General features: G+C 37.7%; 1 protein-coding gene across 1 annotated transcript in view; it reads left to right on the forward strand.

The window, feature by feature from the left end:
- ALDH1A1 (aldehyde dehydrogenase 1 family member A1) overlaps positions 1-9,851 on the forward strand; it is a gene marked incomplete at both ends in the record, with an annotated part of 36,838 nt that extends 26,987 nt beyond the window's left edge. Inside the window, 6 exons of the mRNA XM_080362926.1 lie at positions 67-169; positions 730-914; positions 4,071-4,235; positions 6,163-6,320; positions 7,360-7,434; positions 9,779-9,851. Coding sequence (XP_080219052.1) covers positions 67-169; positions 730-914; positions 4,071-4,235; positions 6,163-6,320; positions 7,360-7,434; positions 9,779-9,851 — 759 coding nt within the window. The remainder of the gene's footprint in view (positions 1-66; positions 170-729; positions 915-4,070; positions 4,236-6,162; positions 6,321-7,359; positions 7,435-9,778) is intronic.
- Between the last annotated feature and the right edge of the window lie 12,302 nt (positions 9,852-22,153).

Raw genomic sequence — 22,153 nt, forward strand, 5'->3', positions numbered from 1 at the left:
CTTTTGAGGAACTCAGAGGTCATAATAAGTTTTTTAAGATGAAACTGTATTCTTCCTCCCTTTTAGGTTGGCAAACTTATTAAAGAAGCAGCAGGGAAGAGCAATCTGAAGAGAGTTACATTGGAACTTGGAGGAAAAAGTCCTAATATTATATTTGCAGACGCAGACTGTTAGTAGCATTTTTATTATATAAACCTACTACTTTTTCAAGTACCATGTTCTTTTTCCTTGTCAGTAAATTACTTGTACCCATTTAATGAAGGAGTAATTCTTAATGTTTTCTGGTCACGCCATTGTTTTAGGTTAGACTGCCACAAAAATTTGGTGGGCACTGAATGGATATGAAGCTCTGACAACCTGTCAAGGTTACCCCTTAAGGGTGTAATTAAGGATTATCCTAATGCGACACAAATGCAGAACCAAAAGCAGATAGATAGATTTTATGCAGGTTTATTAACTTTCTAGCTGAATACTCCTCTTCATATGTCTGATAGGGCAAATAATGTTGAATCTTTATTTCACAAAGAAGAGTAGAATGTGTTTTTCTAGGTGTACTGTACTATTTTTTATTAGTAGTTTGGTACATAAGTAAATGGATTAATATTTGTACTTTAAAGGACCATATAAAAATTCAAAAAAGGAAGTGAGAAGGAATGATGAAGATTTGTAAAGAATTTATGACATGACCATTCAAATGTGTTATCTGATGAATTCTTCATTGCTTTTCAGTGGACTCCGCTGTGGAATTTGCACATATTGGTTTGTTCTACCACCAGGGACAGTGTTGTGTAGCAGGATCTAGGATTTTTGTGGAAGAGCCTATTTATGATGAGTTTGTTCGCCGGAGCGTTGAACGAGCAAAGAAGAACACCCTTGGGAATCCTCTTTTGCCTGATGTACAGCAAGGCCCTCAAGTAAGTAGTGTTATGTGTTTCCAATATAATCGTGACATGACATAACAGTTTAATGTACTTCTATTATTGTACTTCTAATGCAACAATGTACAACCTATTATTGCATGAGTATCAAGGCTAAGTACAGTTGTCTTGTGGTTAGTCTGGCAGACCACGAGGAATAAACTGGACTGATGGATGTTTGTGTCACTATCATAGGCCTAAGGGTGAGATTCCGCTCCTCTCCTCTCCTCTCCTCTCCTCTCCTCTCCTCTCCTCTCCTCTCCTCTCCTCTCCTCTCCTCTCCTCTCCTCTCCTCTCCTCTCCTCTCCTCTCCTCTCCTCTTTTCTCCCTATTATGTGAGAGGAACAATTCTATAGAACTTAAATGCTTTGAGAAAGCTCCAATGTGATAGCTGTGAAGTGCTAGTGTGATCACTCATGTCAGAGATTCATTATATTCAAATAGTGTCACTGTGAGGAGCTTGAGGAAATAAAATTTAGTAGTGTATTTTCCTCTTTTTCAATACATTAGTGTTTCATTATGCTGTTCTCAGTTTTAGAAAGTTGCATCATTAAAATGCATAGTTTTGTACTTTTTCCTGCTTATATGAAAAGGTTATGTCAACATCTCCTCCATTAAATGAATGTGAAAATGAAACTTCAAAAAAATTGCTATCATGATTCAGTGGATCCACGTTTAACATAAGAGTATTGTTAAATTAGTTTTCACTAATTAGTCTTATTCCCATATTGGCTTGTACTACAGGATACAGCTATTATGCACATGTTTTATTTTCACAGAACAAATAAACTGTATAAGAGACAAAACAAAATAAAACAATACTGGAGACAAAGAAAGTCCCACAAATTTGATAACGTAATGTGCTTCTTCATTGGTTATCCCAGTCATTTTATGTAACCAAAACCACCAAATAAATTGGAAAACTTCTTTCCAAGCCATATAATATTTGGAGAATTTAAAAACAGCAATGCTGTTTCTTTGATATCCTCCAATGTGTCTTGCTAACAAGCTGCTATGTTCAGGTGAATAAATTTAAATGCCAGAGAACAGGAAGATCTAAACAAGTAAACTCCAGGTGTATGGTGTGCAGCTAATACAACACTAACAAGGATCCACTTTCATGTTATTGTGGCTTTATTGGGTTTGAAATTCATGCTAACAATTTAAAGAGAGGTTAAAGTAAACCTTTACTAAAAATAAATTTTAAAATGTTAAACAGGAAAAAAAAGCATTACTGAAAACATTCAAAAGAGCATGAAGAATTTTGTCTCCTCCAGTGTCATCATTTGCATTTCTTGACCTCTTTTTATTCTTAGGAAGCTTTAGCAGAAATCTTAACTTTTTCACAAGTTAGCAAAGTTTCTCCTTTTAGAACGAGTGTGACACTGTTTAGTGAAAAACTGTAAATACGCAGTTTAGTTGTATTTCTTTTGTCATAATTACGCTGAATATCTCTCTTTGTCTTCTAATTCTTTGTTGTGCTTCGACTAATTCTTCATATAAACAAAAAATTATAGCCTCTATCAGGCATACTCACTGTGCTCTCTTGTCACAGAGACTCCTTGAAAACTGTATTTGTCCTCCAGTTCACAGGCCTTCTGGGGCAGCACCTAACCCCGCTCTCTTAGCAAGCTGAGTAACACGGTGGGCACCAAAGAGGAGAGAAAGGCCTTGCTGGGACACAAAGGATCATATATATGCTAATTCACACATTATCTGTGTCATCTAAAACTTGTCTTCTCTTCAAGGTGTTTATGCGCATGAGCTATTTGGCCACCAAGGTAGCAGAAATTTTAAGTCTTCACTGTGAAGAGAGGCAATTGAAAACAAAATTACAAGGGGACCTCAGCAAACTAAAAATCATCTCCTTATCAAAATCCTTATAAATCCATATATCTATAAATATAAGCTTTAGCAAAGCTATGGCTGAATAGCTGTTTACTCCAAAATGTATCCAGGATTCCCCAGAACCTTTGAAAATAATTGTTTTCTGTGACCATGGTAGTATTTTTGCTTAAACTGAAATGAGACATTTTTCTTGCACAGGTAAGATAATTAGATACACACCTGCTCTGCTGACTCTTGAGTATGATCACAGATAAGAAGCTTCTGTGCACGAGTCACTGTAGAAGTAATCTCAGTATCTTCATGAACCAGTGCCTGAAGGGCTGAATGCTGGAAAAGTGAAGGCAAAAATGATGAAAATGGAACTAATGAAAAAAAAAAAAAAGGAGAGAGAAAAAAAGAAAAAAGCTTTACCATTGAGTTTTTCTCCACATAAGTGTTTTCTTGTGCATAATTTGCCCTCAGGCCTGAAGTGGTGATCTACTGATTTGGAGAGGGGATGAGAGGAAATGATGTGTACTCAGTTTCTAGTCCTCATTTATGCTATTTCCTACTATCCACTTTGTCACTGAAAACTATAAGGGGTTAGAGAAATACAAGCCCCTATTGTGCTACCACAATAAATATCTCTTCCAGCCAAACACCGTGCATTTTGCTATGCTATAGAGCCAGTCTGCAGTCTGCATTATGTTTGGCATATGTTGAACTTTTTGGTAGGCTTAGGAGCATGAAGGGGCAGAGGTTAGCTTCATACCATAAACGATCTAACATCTGTGTTTCTCAAATCAAAAATGTAAATGCCTTTATACCACTAATAAAACAGAATAAACTGATAACAGCACTGAATTTCAGTTATATTTTACTGCTGCTTTTCAACTTCCTTTAGTAGTCTAGGAAAACAATATGGCCAGTCTACCAGACCTAGTGAAGTACAAAAGAGTCTTGCTGGCTAGATCAAGCACTCTGCTGTTTTTGCAGCATTAAGCTCAGGAAGTAAGAGGAGTAGGAGAAGTATAAACACATTCATTTTATAGATTTTTTTATTTGCTTTTTTAAAAAAAGAAAACCAGCATATCAGTCCTTCTAGAGCTGATTCTTTTATGTCAGAATTTCTGATAACTGGTCTATTTCAGAAAAGACTGCAAAGTTTTGAGAAGTTAGTGACAGAAATATTTGCAAGGCTCTCCAGATGTTCCACTTCAACACCTGCAACTCAACAAAACTGGATCATTGTTAGATTTTGGTTAATGAGTTAGAAGAACAATTCAGTGTGTGCTGTTTTCATCTCTGTATTATATTTTCATTTAGATTGATAAGGAGCAGTTTCAAAAAATCCTTGAGCTAATTGAAAGTGGGAAAAAAGAAGGAGCCAAACTGGAATGTGGAGGAGGTCCATGGGGAGACAAAGGTTATTTCATCCAGCCCACAGTTTTTTCTAATGTTACAGATGATATGCGTATCGCCAAAGAAGAGGTAAATACATTTTTGGCATTCTGTACTGTCACTGGAGATTGTCTGTTTAAATGTCTGTGCTAAATATCCATTTAGAATGTCAAGTGGCTACATAGAAACATTCTTAATAAATATGTAGTTCCATCCTGGTGGTGTTTAAAATGCTTTTCTCAGTTTCTGATGCCCATTTTAGCAACTCAGTGGAGGTCAGGGAGGCTGGCCTGCCAACAAAGGCTCGAGCTTAAGCTGGCAGTGCATAAAAGTGCTGAGGTTTGAACTGTTTACAGTACTCCATACTGCCCATGTCTCACGTATTGGAGTAATGATAACCCGTAGCAGAGAAGGAACCTTGAAGGCACAGCTTGTGAACTCTTTGCACTGCCTAGGGAGCCCCTTAATTTGGGGTTTGGACACTATGCACTAAACGGCTACTTTGCAATAAGAAAAAGTAGTTAGATTGTGCTTCCATAAGCATTTTGTTGGTAACTACAGCAAAGCAGAGTTCTGTCTCTGCAGGGTTTTTAACCTAGATCAGTTGGCAGATGTGTCTACACAGCATTGAAGAAACTTTTGCTGACCCAACTAAAGTAGCAGTGCCAAGGTTGCAGTGATCATCTGCAAGGAATGACAGAGAGTCACAAGTGCAGAGCTGCTATGGCATTAAAAAAAAAGAGTTCTGTAAACACAGTCTCAAAGTCCATGTCCAAAGTCCTCTTCTCCATGTTCTTTTGAATTCATCTTGATTAATAACTGCTGCAATCATGCTGCAATTGGTGTCCATTATAGTTCTTAAAACTAGAAAGCTCCTTCCAAATTGTTACAAATCTAGATGTTGCTTTATATAGCCAGCAGCACTGCTCTGCAGTCTGCTGAACATATATAGAACCTTCAGCAAGAGTCAACAGGCTGACTTAAAATGAACATCAGAGCATCTAGAATTAATTGTGAAGGGGACAGTGCTGTAAAACAGGAGACAGGTGTATGACAAATAATTTGGATTGTTTCTGCTGGTCTGGGTGTCAGGTAGGAAACTACACAGTAGTATGTTTCTTCACAGATTGGTTAGCTTCCTTTGACTCACCAGTACAAGCACTGCTTCTTTCACACTGTTTTGAGTGTATTGAACAATGAAATACCAGACAACCAAGGCAATTCATCAAATATCCAGGTTCTGAAGGACGAAGCTTGAAAAGTGGGGGAATGTTCAGTGATTTCCTGATCTGTATATATCAGTCCCTGCAACTGTAGTTAGAAACTAGCACTAAACATTTTCGAGGAAAAAGAAGTGGAAAGGTCATGATCCATGGAACGGAAGTAATTATATGTGGCAATGCCCACCTGTCCTCGACAGAGTTGGCACTGCGTGGTGGCCATGGGTATCTGTGGCTGAGAACACAGATTGACAATAGTGTGAAAACTGAGCCTGAAGGATGATTATCTCACATAACACCCATATGGAAAGCAGAAATATTTATTTCATCTAGTGTACATGTCTAGTTGTGCAGCTACCTGCAGAGATAAAAGCTGAACAGGAATTTCAGAGGAAGGAAAAGCTTAAGATCTTAACTCTAAAACTGGAGTTTGCCAAAAAAATACCAGTTTATTGGTAACAGCCACAGGTATGTAAACACTGTGACTCCATGCTAACTCCAGTTATGGTGGGTGTCTTTTCATCTTTATTTATTTGTTTTCATAATTTTCCTTTATTTTTTTTTCTTGATTTATTGTTTTATCAATCATTTTACAATAGGCATACTACAACACTACCAAAATCCTATCTTTATGTGAATTTATAATCCTTTCTAGAGCTCTGTTATGAGATGTATACTCTTGACTGAATGAATTCAAGAATAAGGTCATCTGACAGAAATATTTTTTTAAAATATAAATTATTTACAATAGTAAGCTATCTTAGTTCACTTCTTTTATTTACATGTGTCTGAAACAGATATTTGGACCTGTTCAACAAATCATGAAGTTTAAAACTGCAGATGAAGTTATCAAGAGGGCAAATAACACTTCTTATGGCTTAGCAGCAGCAGTTTTTACCAAAGACATGGATAAAGCACTGACGTTTGCGGCTGCTCTTCAAGCTGGAACAGTATGGTACATAATAGCTTTTTAATTCTTCCAACGGCAGTAACTGTAAGATATTTTAATAATTCTTTGGGTGGTATACTTTTAGATTTGAATTTGTTGTAATCTTTAGAAAGGTATATCTATTCTATCCTCCTGTGTCTCTCTTTCCATCACTGCTCTATTCTTAAACCGCTATTAAATAAATACTTACTTTACGTCTTCACACAACTGTCCTGTAAACTTAGTCTGAAAAAGAAAACTGTCTTGTTAAAAAGGAAAGAAGACAAAACAAAATACAGTGAGAGTGCCACTTTACTTTCTATTCTGTATCTGAGAATAGCCCACTACATACTTAATTTGTGGGCATCATTTTTTGTTCTGTATAAAGAAATGAATTATCTGAAGTTCTGTGGTTATTAACATGGGCAGAAAACCTACTTGTGATGGAAAAGATTGATAAAATGTGGTTTAAAAAAAAGTAAGGAAATACAATCAGGAGAGAACTGTTACAAGTAAAAGGGCAACTGTTTTCAGAAATGGAAAAGAATGAGGTAACCCATACAAAGCTAGAAAGGCAAAGGCTAAGAGATGCAAGAATGAAAGCTTGGAGGAATAACAGACTGAATCTAGTTACTATCACTGACAGATACCTGCAGTTCCCTGCAGTTACATCAATTCATCAGAAAGAGATCTAAATATACACTGAAGTCATTCTGAATTTGCCTATTGGATGTGCAGCTGCAGAAGAAGTAACTATGACTTGTCTCTGCTTTAACAACTTATACACTAGTTAGTAAGGAAATTTATTATAATTATCAGAGAAAGATATGACCGTCACTCTGCTCGAGGACCCTTCATGAGTGTTAGAAACCTGATCATAAGTGTAGTTTCTGGTAATGCTTTGTTTCTCTGAACCTTGGATTACACATATTTTTGCAAATATATTACTCAGATATAGTTTGTAAATATGATCATGGGTTTTTTACAGTCAACAGAAAAACATTGATTTTTCAGAGTGAAAAAATGTTGGTTTGTGATATTAAAAGTAATTTTTCTGTCCTTCTAGGATTAACTGTTACAGTGCAGTGTCTGTTCATTGTCCTTTTGGAGGATTTAAGATGTCAGGAAATGGACGAGAAATGTAAGTAAATACTTTTAAAACTGTAGATTCACCAGAACTGCAAAACAAATTTCCAAAATCCAAATTCAAACTCATTTATAACTAGGATGCCCAGTTTGAGATTTTGTCAAATTACTCTATATAGTGTTCAGGGACTTCATGTTGTCAGAGGCAATGTCAAGCAAATAATTTCCCTATAAAACAAATAAGAAGATTACTTAGATACATACTTTCTCAAACTGACCATTTTTAGTAGCTTGTGGTCTACTGATTTGTAAAACAGATCATTGTACTTATGGTTTACAGTTTTTGCATATATGTAGAAAGTGTCATTTGCATGAACAGATAAATGTGATAAATGTGTGTAGTTTATGGAATTCCCTTTAGATGCTGGGTTTTTGAAAACACAAGGCATTTCAAAATCATTAATTTAAACAAAAGCTTTTGGTTTAAAATGACTTTTTTACAGTATGTTCCTGCACGGTCAAAAGTTATGACAAAACTAGTCCTCTGTTGTCTTCAGGCCTTTGATCTTTTCCCAAACTAGAGATGGAGGAGTATACAGAAATGATAAGCTAATCAATTTTTTTCAGAGTTCCAAGATTTAGTCTAGTTTCAATTTGAATCATGTCCCGTCTAATCTGTGTTCATCCTGACCTTCATATTAGCAAGAGAATCATGTCACATGTTACATTACAAAACATCTCATATCATACCTGTTCATTATATTATATAGAATTAGGTCTTTAGAGGTTTTTTTGGAACATAAATCACAATCAGCCCTTTTTTAAGTATTTTGTCAAGTCATTTGTCATATATCTGGGAAGAACAAATTGTTTTTAAAGCAGCATATAAAATTCAAAATGTGTAAATTTTCCCTTGAATTAAGCCAAATGCATAGTACTTTTGATGAATAATGAAGGTACTTTAGAAATTAAAGTGCTGGTGAATTGTTTCAGAGCTTCTTTTTCTCTTTTTTGTACTTTTTTTTAAGAGATAAATGCTAGAGTTTTCATGGTTGCTCATCACTGATCTCAATCTGCTCCTGATGGCAAAGCTCCCACTGACTTCAAAGGAAACAGAGTTATGCCAATGCTGAGAGCTTTAGAAAATATTAAAATGAAAACAAGAAAAAACTATAATTTAGGCCATTACTATCAAGGACTGTTTTGCATTTGCTGAATGCCAAAAACTGACATATCATCAATTCTGAATTACAGCCTTCTGCAGAAATATTTTGGGGATTTCTTTGCTGGAAATAACATGAAAACAATAACAGTCTATCATAAAGATTAATATTCTCTGTAACAATGCATTTTGAAGGAGTTAAGCTTTTGTGAAAATGAAGTCCTTCCTAATGCTCCACTCAAAATCACAATTAGTAGAGCAATAAGGATATTCCTGCTAGAGGGCAAGGAAGGAAATAGTACCAGATAGATGTTTACAATGGAAAATATTCTGTAAACATGTGGCAATCAGTTTTAGAGGAGATGGAAATATGTATGAAACAACTTCACTGAAATAATTAGGAGGTCACAGTGTCAAGCCACTGACTTCCCTGAATTCCAGAATAAATGCCCTGTATAATTCTTGGAATGATAATACCATTATGAATTAAACTGCTGAATGTCATAAACTAACAGAATGCCACTTCAAAAATGAAGAGAATCAGTAAAAATTTACCCACAGCACAAAAGTCCTGATCACAGATTTCTGGTTTGCTTACAGAATTATCTAGTAAAATGGCGATGAGAAATGGATAACATACTGTAACAAATCCTTGTTCTATAAAACACCACTTATGTCTAAAGAGTTTGACTGCATCATATGTCAAACATCTGGGCACACAAACATACTTCATCTCATATGTAAAACATAGAGGTGGAATCACGTTAATAATATGTCAGTAAAATTTAAATGCTTTTCACTGTCTGGGAGATTTCATAGTGGATTAATTATGTCCCTCATTTACATGAGATGAAGCACCTATTCTTTCACTTAGGAGAAAACTCAACATCAGAGGAAAGCATTTGAAAATAACTTGTTGAATATGTCTGTGAAGACCTAACAATGTGCCTGCTTTGGTGCACAGAAAGCCAGTTTAGCAATGCATTAAATTGATTAAACACCATTATTTTGCTCAGAAAGGAAATTGCTCTCTCTCCTTCTTTTCTCAAGAGACAGTTACTGTAGCTTTTTGAAAGGCTTCCAGCAGCAGTCTAGCTGCACAGATGTCTTCCGAATATGTATAGTATACCTGTTATACATCTGTCTAATCATACAACACCACCGAAAATCCCATCCAGGCCATAACTCATATAAAAAGCATTAGCATAAATATTGCTCTTGGTTCTCTTTTATCTAGGGGAGAATATGGCCTTCATGAATACACAGAAGTTAAGACTGTCACAATCAAAATCCCACAGAAGAACTCATAATGCTGCTTGAGGTACAGAGCGAATCTGAAAAGGGGATCTTCAAATGCAACCTTCAAATGAATCTGAAAAGGGGATCTGAATTCTGAAGAACTATTCATTATACTTTTTGCTTTCTGATTATATAAGAGGTACTTGCTTACATTAAAAATATAAAGAATAATACAGAAAAGTTACTAATTGAGAAAATGAAAACTTAATGTCTGGTGCATAGCTTACTAATTTTATAATTCATGTTCAGGAATAACTTTTTTATTTTCAGTGGAAAGTCTCTGTAGTGCTATTAAAATGTTCCTTTTTCGATATATCCAACAGGAACAGTTTGAATCTATGTGCTCTTCTAAATGTTAGATGACAGCTCTCTTTGCATTTTCTTTGTGGCCTTAAAAAAGCACTTATGAGTAATTAGAAGATAGATACTTTTCCATGTCTTTCAAAAATAATAGGCTTTTTCTAGATATATTTGTTAGACTACCGAATTTGTTTATTATACCACACAAATGTAATCTGGACAATATCATTCAATATTAAAATTCACTTTCAAAACGTAGTATTGCTCCTTTTGATAGTCTTTTCTATTACACTGGTTTACACCTGGGTACTATGCATCCTTAAAGAGACACTACTTTCTCCACCATGTGTTTAGGTCATCGGAAGCATACTATATTGGCTATATGGAAACTAAATATGCTAATTATTTGACAGTATTATAAATAGAAAAATGTGAACACACAGAACACTGGACAATTTGCAAAGAGCCAGCACTTGTTTTTGTAATGATAAGTATATAAAAAAATTCTTAAGAGATAACAAGCAAGAAGTACCGAAGGGCAAGAAGAGAAGTGGAGGTGAGGGAAAGCAATCTTCTTTGTAATTTATACCATTTTCCATGTACTCACATGTCTGCGTGTTTTTCTTATAGTTGCTTATTCTCATAAAGGCCCTCTGCAAATATTTGTGTACCAAGCTGATCATAACCTGCAAGATCTCTTGGTTGTGCAGCTTCAGTATTTCACAATTCTCTGCTCATCAATAGCAACCACCAGATGAGTCCTGGGACAGTGATCTACAGATACAAAGTATTGCAATTACGTAGTCTCCTACTGACAGAGTCAAATTTTCCCTGTACTGAATCTGGAGCCCCAGTTCATCTCTTGTCAGAGGAAAATGTAAAGAAGAAAGCACAGAAATCAAAATAAGCACCAAAAAAAAAAGAGAAAGGGGAAAAATCCTAAAGAAATAAGTTGAAGAGAAAAAATGATAGCAAAACAATAAAAGATATTTTGAAAGTGGTAATGAACATTGTATTAGAGAAAACCTGAATATCATGAAAGATTACATTTTTGAAAAGAGATGAAAAGCAGTCTGTAGAGCAGGTATGCGTCTTCATAAAACTCTACTGTCAAAATTCTGCTTTTACTGAAGTCAATTGTAGAAGTCTCAAAGGAGGATAAACATGTCAAATTGCACTAAGCCTAAATTTTCATTTCGATTTGGATCAGGCATGCACATATGAATCACAGAATCACAAAATCACAGAATGTTACATATAGGGAGGGACCTCAAAAGATCATCTAGTCCAATCCCACCACTGGAGCAGGAACACCTAGATGAGGTTACACAGGAAAGTGTCCAGGTGTGTTTTGAATGTCTCCAGAGAACAAGAGTCCACAACCTCCCTGGGCAGCCTGTTCCAGTATTCTGTCATCCTCACTGAGAAGAAGTTTCTTCTCAAATTTAAGTGGAACCTCTTGTGTTCCAGTTTGAACCCATTACCCCTTGTCTTACCAGTGGCTGTCACCAAGAAGAACCTGGCTCCATCCTCCTGACACTCACCCTTTATATATTTGTATACATTAATGAGGTCACCCCTCAGTCTCTTCCAAAATAAAGAGACTCAGCTCCCTCAGCCTTTCCTCATCAGGGAGACGCTCCACTCCCTTAATCATCTTCGTGGCTCTGGGCTAGACTCTCTCCAGCAGTTCCCTGTCCTTCTTGAAATGAGGGGTCCAGAACTGGACACAATATTCCAGATACGGTCTCACCAGGGCAGAGTAGAGGGGAAGGAGAACCTCTCTCAACCTACTAAACACCCCCTTTCTAATACACCCCAGGATGTCATTGGCCTTCTTGGTCACAAGGGCACAGTGCTGGCTCATGGTCATCCTGCTGTCCACCAGGACCCCCAGGTCCCTTTCCCATACACTTTTCTCCAACAGGTCTTTCCCCAACTTAGACTGGAACCTGGGGTTGTTCCTGCCCAGATGCAGGACTCTACACCTGCCCTTTTTATATTTCATTAGATTTTTCCCTGCCCAACTTTCCAGCCTGTCCAGGTCTCACTGGATGGCAGCACAGCCTTCTGGTGTGTCAGCCACTCCTCCCAGTTTGGTGTCATCAGCAAACTTGCTGACAGTGCACTCTATTCCCTCATCCAAGCGATTGAACAATACTGGTCCCAGTAACAACTCTTGAGGCACTTCACTAGATACAGGCCTCCAACTAGACTCTGCCCCATTGACTACGACTCTCTGGCTTCTTTCCTTCAGCCTGTTCTCAGTCCACCTCACTACCTGATCGTCCAGACCACACTTCCTCAGTTTAGCTGCAAGAATGCTGTGGGAGACTGTGTCAAATGCTTTACTGAAGTCAAGGCAGACCACTTCCACCACTCTGCCATCATCTATCCACCTTGTTATGTCTTCATAAAAGGCTATAAGGTTGGTTAAACATGACTTCCCCTTGGTGAAGCCATGTTGACTGCCCCTAATGACCCTCTTATCCTTGGTATGCCTTGAGATGGCACCAAGGATAAGTTGTTTCACCACTTTCCCAGGGATGGAGGTGGGGCTGATGGGTCTATAGTTACCTGGCTCCTATTTCTTGACCTTTTTGAAGACTGGAATGACATTTTCTTTCTTCCAGTACTCAAGCACTTCTACTGTTGCCCACAACTTAGTGGAGATGATGGAGAGTGGTCTAGCAATGACTTCAGCCCGCTCCCTCAGCATCCACGAGTGCATTCCATCTGGATTTATTGATGTCCAGATTGCTTAATTGCTCCCTAACCCAGTCCTCATCAACCAAGGCAAACTCCTCCTTTGTCCTGACTTCCTCTGAAGCCTCAGAGGTACAGAGCTCCTCCGAACAGCCTCTGGCAGAGTAGACAGACAAAGAAGGCATTCAGTAACCCTGTCATCTCTGTATCTTCTGTCTCCAGGGCACCCACCTCATTCATCTGTGGGCCTACATTGTCTCTGATGTTAGTTTCATCTGCCATGTATTTAGAAAAGCTCTTTCTGTTGTCCTTGACTCCTTTCGCTAGGTTTTAAGGAGGCCTTAGGTTTCCTGGTTGCCTCCCTACATCCTTTGACAACAGACTTATATTCTTCCCAAGTGGTCAGTCCCTCCTTCCATGATCTGTAAACTCTTCTCTTCCACTTGAGCTTACCCAGCAGTTTCCTGTTTAACCACGCAGGTCTCCTGGCTTCCTTCCTTGACTTCCTGTATGTCAGGATCTTGAGCCTGGTAGAAGCAGTCCCTGAACCTCTAACCAACTATCTTGGGCCCCTTTACCTTCAACTAGCCTTGCCCACAGGATTTCCCCTAGCAATTGCTTGAAAATTTTGCACAGCTGAAGTCCAGGGTTGCAATTCTACTTGCTATTCTGTTCCTGCCACACAAGATCCTGAACTCCATCATCTCATGGTCGCTGCAACCAAGGCAGCCCTCAACCTTTACTGCTTCAAGGACACCCTCCTTGTTAGTGAGGATGAGGTCCAGCAGTGCTCCTGTCCTAGTCAGCTCCTCCACCATTTGTATCAGAAAGTCATTGTCAATGCACTGGAGGAACATCCTGGACTGTGGCTGGCTGGCTGAATAGTCCTTCCAGCAAACATCAGGGAAGTTAAAATCTCCCGCAACAACCAGGGCCTGTGACTGTGAGGCCGCTCTCAGCTGCCTGTAGAAGGCTTCATCAACTTCCTCACGCTGATCTGATGGCCTGTAATAGACACCCACAACAATATCACCCCTGTCAGCCTGCCCGTTAATTCTCACCCATAGACTCTCAACTTGCTCCTCATCTGCCCCTGGACAATACCCAATACATTGTAGTTGCTCTCTCACATAAAGAGCAACCCACCACCACACCCGGCTGGCCTGTCTTTCCTGAAAATGACATAGCCATCCATTACCACATTCCAGTCATGTGAGCTGTCCCACCATGTCTCTGTAATTGCCACCAGATCATAATCTCCTGATAGAACACAGGTTTCTAACTCCTCCTGCTTTTTCCCCATGCTGCATGCATTGGTGTATGTGCATTTCAGGGAGCAAGCTGAGCACACTAATGAAATTATATTCCTGACCATTTCCACTTGCCTTCTTTGGTTACCATGGAAGAGTGATACAGGGGAGCAAATTGGGTTTCTTTTCAATGACACTATGACAGAAGATGTGCGCTTGGCCTGTATCTGGTATAATCCAACCACTAATAACCATTCAGGTCTTAGAAGTGGACTAGGACTAGCCTGAAGCAACTCCCCTCTGAATGTGTACTATGTGGCTGTTGTTTTTCATCTCCTCATCCTGTTCCTTGGCAGCACAGGGCTGCAAATCCAGTCCTACCAGGCTATGCTGGCTACAAGTGCAAGCACAAGCAAAGAATGACTGTGAAATATAACTCAAGGAAAGGGAAAACCCAGCATAAATATGTGGGTATAGGAGAAGGATCAGCTTGAACCTTGCATGCATATATGTTTTCTTCCTTACAATGCCCAAAATATTTTAATATCATTCTCAACAAAATTGTAAATCCATTTTAGTTCTTGTTTGATAGACTCTTTCTCTTATTTACAGATTTTAAAAGCTGGCAGTAGTCTTGTTTTGTAAATTTAAATGTTTCAATGTGATCAAAATCTAGTGTCTAGTAGTGACTTTAAGTTCTCATTTTTTCAAAAACCGTGACTCAGAGAAATGTTTCTTTGTATATATTACACATGAGAGAGAGAAAAGAGCAAAAGAAGGCAAAGACTGTCATTCAACCAAGGTGAAACACCCAACTTTCATCAGAGCCAAGTATAGCTTTGGGTTAATCTGATGACACACTGAGGTTGTTCCCAAGAGATGCCAATGTAAAGAGATACACCTTTTGGCAGCTTCTATGTTTAAGGAATTCAATATGTGTGTGTTTGCCTAAAGCACTTGAGATGTGTTTGAAGGAGACAAACAAGGGCTCAATAAATTGCATAGTCCAGTTTACCTTACAAAAGCACAGCAATTCACAGTGCATTGCATAAGTGTCCAACCCGGAAGAATTTCAGAATATGGTACTGTTTGTTCCTCAACTGCCCACCATGCACACACTACTAGTACTAATACAATCTCCCTGTGAGTTCCAGAAGTGTTATTTCACAATTAAGAGTGCTTGTAACTCTGTTTGTAGTATTAAAGTCTCAATTTGATGGTGAACTACCTTTGCTATCTCTTTGCATTATATCTGCACATGCGTACAGTGGCTTGTGATGGCCCAATCCAGGCAGAAATAAAAGATTTAAACTCTGCAAATATTACACAAGTAATTAAGGAGGACCTTTCTTTCTGGACTTGAACCACTGTCATGTTACTCCTGTTACATACCAAAGAAGTATCATTGAAATTTACTGGAATGAAACAGAAGAAGAGCAATAATTGATCTCTATGTAAATACAATGTTAGTGAAGTTGTAGTCAGCATTTCACAGAGAATAAAAATTAACAAGAGAAGAAAACTTACTGCACTTCCTTTCAAATCTTCTGAAAACTGACTGCTGTAGTCAGCAGTAGTTATTAAATATATATTTTATGTTTCGATTGAAATGGCAGTATTTTTCATATAGTTCTTCAAAGCAATGGATGCCTGAGTAAATAATCTACAGCAAAATCCCAGCAGATTTGAATAGGACTATTCAGTTTTCCAGTGATTTACCTTTCTATCCCCTTAACACTATTGAATAGATACCTTTAATTTTCATGAAAGTATGACCAAAGAGACGCTTCTGCAGTCTTTATGGAAAGGTATCTGTTTCGCGCAATTTCATACCATGTAGAAAAGCAAGTCCTAGAAACCTGAGTCCTTAAAGCCATTGTCTTGCCACAGGAGGCCTCCCCTGCCCTCTCCCCCACTCCTGACAAACTATTTTTTTTAAGATGACTGAAGCTGTTGAATGGGAACAGCAAGATAGAGGGACCCTCGGGATATTTCAGTCAAAACAGTGAAGCTCTATGGAATTCTTTTTCTGTTTGAAGGAAGAAAATTACTGATTTTCCTCAACAGCCAGATATACAGGTCTTAATACAGACAAGACAAATATGGAAAAAATATTCAGAGCAAGAAAGGCATCTGTCTTGTATAAGGAGTGAAAATTCCCTGAAGAAGCAGGTTTTAGAGAGGAATTTGAAAGATGTGAGATCTTAGCAAGCAAAAGAGCCTGGGGGGAGGAGAGTGGGATATTCCATCTGCGACACAAATGATAAGTGCAGAAAAGACAAGTGCAAGAAAAACAGGGTGAAAGGAAGTGAGAAACAACAGAAATCTAAGGAGTGTGATGAGGAAGGAAAGCAAAGCTGAGGACCACATAGAGATTCTGTAAGATCTCATTATAATCCTGTAAGAGTTAACATGAAAGGCTTTTTTTCCTTAGCCTCTCCATCATCATGTTTGCTTCCAGATTGTGTTTGTCCTGCCTGATTCTTTTGCTATGTCTCTTCCCATTTAGGTCATGTTTCAGGGGGATTGGTGTTAATGTTGTCTTCCATCTATTCCTCTACTGAAAAGTGGGATTTAAATAGTTACTTATTAGGAAAATCCCACTCTAAAATGAAGTAATTTTAAAAAAATTGGAATAATTTAATGACTTTAGTGGAAGGCCCTAAGAACGGAATTATAACCTTTGCTATGTTAAGAGAAAAACAGTGGCTTGATGAATATACTGCTCTGGAAACAAAAGTTGAAGATCTGGAAGCACAACATAAACTGACACAGTTAAATAAAATGTTTCATAGCCTTGTAGGAACAACATGAATCACTTCTTGCATGAAAAATTGCACAAACATTAAGATCCAGCAAACAGAACTGAGTATCGAGTGGTTTGACTGTTGAAATCTAACTTGGGAAATAGTCCTCAAAGGGCATCAACAGAGATGATTCATACACAGTATAGTAAACTGGCCATGCAAGAGGAAGAGACCACAGCTGCTTTTACACATTACTAGCAGGCTTTGTGGGCAGATTTGGGAGAAGTATTAATTAAACCACAATATTGTTGTCCTTGATTGGAGAAGAAGTAGCTCATTGTTCCAAGTAAAATTATTAGTACTGAGTGTTACTTAGAAGCAAGTAAGCTAGAATAGGCAGTAACAAGAACATTTTTTAATTATTATTTTAGTTTATATCCTCATATTGTGTACCATTCTATGTAGAGTATAAGATCATGACTGAATAATAGTTTGGCAATTACAAATGCAAAATACACTCCAATCCAAAATGGCTCTGGACATAAAGAGCAATTTGACAAACTCTGACAAACATTTCAAACCAGTGCAACTAGGCACAATCCTCTCACTGTCTGTGCAGAAAAATCCCACCAGTACCTCTTTTACGGACTATTAAGAAGCTTTGATGACATAGCATGATCTATACAGCACAAATACAGTTGTGGCACACCTTTGTAAATGGTACAAGTTGTCAAGGCCTTACCTATGGGCTTCTTGCAGGTTGGTGACTCCAATAATACAGATTCTACATTGGTACTCAATAAAGCTCCTTCTTACACATAGTTACCATACTTAGTACCAAGGAGCACACTGCCTAGTGACAGCAAGGACAAGCCTGGTAAAATTTGAGCAAGATTAGAGATTTTTTGCCCTTGGAAGATAAGAATGTCTGTTGCTTCATATCATATGAAGGGCTATATGGGAGAAGCTGTTGTGTATTAAAGTGATCGATTCCTAACAGATTGAAACTTTCCATAACCACCAAATCTAGCACAGATTAATATACTAATTATTAATCAATATTCTTAACTTATTGTATCCTCCTGGTGAGGAATTTTCAGGGAAGATCGGTCTTCTATTTCTTCTGTGTGTATTACAGTAAGTCAAAATTATCTAAAATAATATAAAAATAAGTTAATTTTTTTTTTTTTTTTAAAAAGGCATTTCTTTTTTAATGCCCTCAACCAGAAGGGGTTCTGTTTATTGAATATGGGAGACCTTGGGCATAGGTGTGCTGGTTTGACTGAAAATGAGTTAATTTTCTTCATGAAGTTTGAAAACTTTCTTTTTCATAGCTAGCATGGCCATTATTTGGACTTAGTTTGAGAACAAGAAGATAACACCCCAGCACAGAGTTAATGTTTTTAATTGCTCTGGTCTGAGAGCCAAGGTCGTTCTGAGTGCTCTGCCCACAGGTGTGAGGCATCGAGGAAGGGGGCATGGGTAGGACAGAGCTTGGTAATTGGTAAAAAAAAAAAAAAAACCAGTCCTCACTATAGAGCTAAACAAACTTCAGTCTGATAAACAGCACATTTCATATTCTGCATTTTGGTGATTTGTTGATGGAAAGGTTAGGTATCATTATGTTTCTCTCTAGACCTCAGCAAATAAACAGAAGCAAACAATTGTTGCCATTAACAGCAGGGAGAGGTTAATCTGCCTAAGAAAGTATCCTAGGAATCTGAACCTTACACTCAGTAAAGCATGTGTTTCCTACCCAATGTTTCCTCAAGCTGTACTGGATCACTGTATTCCTCCTCAGAGGGGTCTTAATTGTCTTTAACAAAAGGAAAAATGTCCATACATTACACTACTCACTGATAGAAGACAGATCATGTCTGACAATATGTTGCTGTTTCAGGAGTCACCTCCGATATTTTTGTTTTCTGTATGTGAGGTACTAGCTACCACTAAACAAGAGAGCCCTTTCAAAACCTTCAACATTTTATCTGTCACTTTTCCCTGATTTCATGAATGTGTAGGCTGAATAGTTAACCTCCACTGCCTTATTAACTGCTAGAGGTTGGACTACTTAAGTATATAGCTTTATGGACACTGGATGACAATTTTAAAAATTTATTTTGCTAGATGACTACATTTTTATGACATCTATTTGTTGAACATATTTACTGTCTTTTGCTTCATTCTTTTTTATTTTTTTTGTAAATATTTTGCTTATAAAAAAACTACATTTAAGTACTAATTCTGTGCAACTGATACATAAATATGAGCCTATGTGTAAGTCATTGTATTATGGACTATATTTACAAGAACAGAATATGTCAGAATTTTATTTCATAACAGGAGATTATGAAAATTAAAAACTTAAACATATGGGAAGAAAAATGTATATGCTTTCTCCCTCACAACAAACATAGCTGTGCAGATCAAGGTCATAGCAATTTCACTGCCTCCTTCTGTGCCTACTTCCCTAGCACACAAGGAGCTGCCTGGGAGGACAGTGGGATAAGTCAGTTTGACTCAGATTTTCTTGTGGTTTTCTGTCACTACCACAGCTGGAAAGAAGAGATTCACAGCTCATTAGGAGTTGCTTCATATCATATGAAGGGCTATATGGGAGAAGCTGTTGTGTATTAAAGTGATCGATTCCTAACAGACTGAAACTTTCCATAACCACCAAATCTAGCACAGATTTACATCACTTTTGACTGTTAAATCAAACACTCAGCACTGTCCATGCTGGCACTGACTTGTTGACAACAGAGACCAGCCTGAACATTCTATAGCTTATACAAAAATTTTTGTCTCATCCAAAAAGAGACTTTTAAAATTGAAGATTTCTAGGGGTGTCAGTTGTTACTACCATAAATTTTGACAGCTTCACATATCCATGTAATTCAGGTGAAAATTTCCTGTAAGCATTGCTATGCTGTAAACAGAAGAACCAGTCATTCATCATGGTTTGGTGCTTTATTGCCAGAGGGCTGCTTGTGTGATGTTTTTGCTTTAACTTTTAAAACCATGTTTTATCTAAAAGTTGCATTTTAGCTCTTTAATTTTTAAACAAACCAAATGGACTCCTTTAAAACTAATCTTTCTCTCGAATGCTACATTGAATAAATTATTTTGAAGGTGAGACAGTAATAATAATAGTATTCAAACAGGGCAATGTATAATAAATGTGAGGACAGAAAAAAAAGCACATCAGTTGAGAGAATCCAGAAACAAGTTAAATGTTTAAAACTAAAATTCTCATTGTATAAATAAGACATTACATGATTAAACAGAAAATACCTGTTTCCTTTTTAGTCATTGTGCTCTCTGTGAGAAAACTTGCTTTTCTAAAGTACTGATGTAAAAATCTGTGAGTGTGAGTGGCAGCATACATTTGCACATGGACTACAACCACCTAGCAAAATACGTAATTCCGAAGTCTAATCTTGTTCAGAATTATCAGATGAAGGCAGGGGACACTGGTGAATAAGGTGGGTAAGATTTTATCTCCCCAAACCTTTATGGGCTTAAAAAGTAAAGCTCAAAAAAACAACCAGGAGCAAATATATAAAGTAAATTAAGAATCTTTACTGTTAGGGGAGAAAATAAATATGCCCACAGAAAAGATATGTTAGCAGAAAGGTCAATGGGGATTTGACACAGAAAGCACGCTGAACCTTTTCAGAGACAGAACGAAAATGCCTCCTCTTCTGTAATAGGCTGGAAAATTAAGGTAATTATCATACTTTAACATTTGTAAGAATGAACTTTCGGTTACAACATTTCAAAGTGACAATAAATTAAACATCTCACCCCATGACATTTTTTCAGCCATCATCTAAGAAGTTCAGGTACATAACCCAAAAGGCTAGATGTAAACATATAAATGAATAATTTAGAATTGAGTAAAAAAACATACATAGAATAAACTTAACATAATGGACAGATTCAGATAATTCTTAGTTAAGACTGGACTTAAAAAAAATGCAAGCACATAAGGCAGAAAAGCCACCATGTGGCTCAGACATCAGTAATATTTACGGTAATACTCTGTACTCAGCAAAGGAAAATAAGCCATTTGAGAATCTAGGCAGTCAGGTTAGAATAATTAATTTATTTTATTTAATTCATGTTTCAGCTCTTTGTATTTTCTCCCTTCTTGTCAATCCTTAAGAAATAGCTGTGTGAAAGAGTAGAGTGCTATGTGAAAGAGTAGAGTAATCCACGGGTAACCTCCTAATGGGCAGGATGACATTCAGCTCAATCTTTGATGAAGCTATTAATGTGGGTCTAAAGAAGGCTTTGAAAAATGGCTTATCTGTGAAATCTGATTCTACTGCTGAGACAGTTGTGACAGATTGGTCTTGTTTTTTCTTCACAGTAAATAAATTTTCCTTTGCCATAACGCAATACAAGCACTTCCTCAACAACAAGAATACAAATCTATATATATGAAGAAAAATCACTGGTTGAAGGAATACCTGCAGAAGGATTTCTATAAAAATCATGTTCCTAGCGTCGAGGAGGTGACAGCACAACATTACTTTAACTCATCTGATCAGTCAGTGAAATAACAAACGCAGGAATAAACAATGATATAGTTACTGCAGAACCAGGAGGATCCTATTTTAACCTAGGATTGAATCACAGAATCACAGAATTACAGAATGTTAGGGATTGGAAGGAACCTTCAAAGATCATCTAGTCCAATCCCGCCACTGGAGCAGGAATACCTAGGTGAGGCTACACAAGAATGTCTCCAGGCAGGTTTTGAATGTCTCCAGAGTAGGAGGCCCAACAACCTCCCTGGGTAGCCTGTTCCAGTGCTCTGTCACCCTCACTGAGAAGAAGTTTCTTCTCAAATTTAAGTGGAACCTCCTATGTTTCAGTTTGTACCTATTACCCCTCATCCTATGACTGGTTGTCACCGAGAAGAGCCTGGCTCCATCCTCATGACACTCACCCTTTACATATTTAAAAACATTAATGATGCCACCCCTTGGTCTCCTCCAAGCTAAAGAAACCCAGCCTTTCCTCATAAGGGAGATGCTCCGCTCTCTTAATCATCTTTGTTGCCCTATGCTGGACCCCCTCCAGCAGTTCCCTGCCCTTCTGGAACTGAGGGGCCCAGAACTGGACACAATATTCCAGATGCAGTCTCACCAGGACCCCCAGGTCCCCTTGCCCTACACTGCTCTCCAACAGGTTGTTCCCCAACTTATACTGGAACCTGGGGTTGTTCTTGCCCAGATGTAAGATGCTACACTTTCCCTTGTTATATTTCATTAGATTTTTCCCTGCCCAACTCTCCATCCT

Source organism: Nesoenas mayeri (assembly GCF_963082525.1).
Source record: "Nesoenas mayeri genome assembly, chromosome: Z".
Lineage (NCBI taxonomy): Eukaryota > Metazoa > Chordata > Aves > Columbiformes > Columbidae > Nesoenas > Nesoenas mayeri.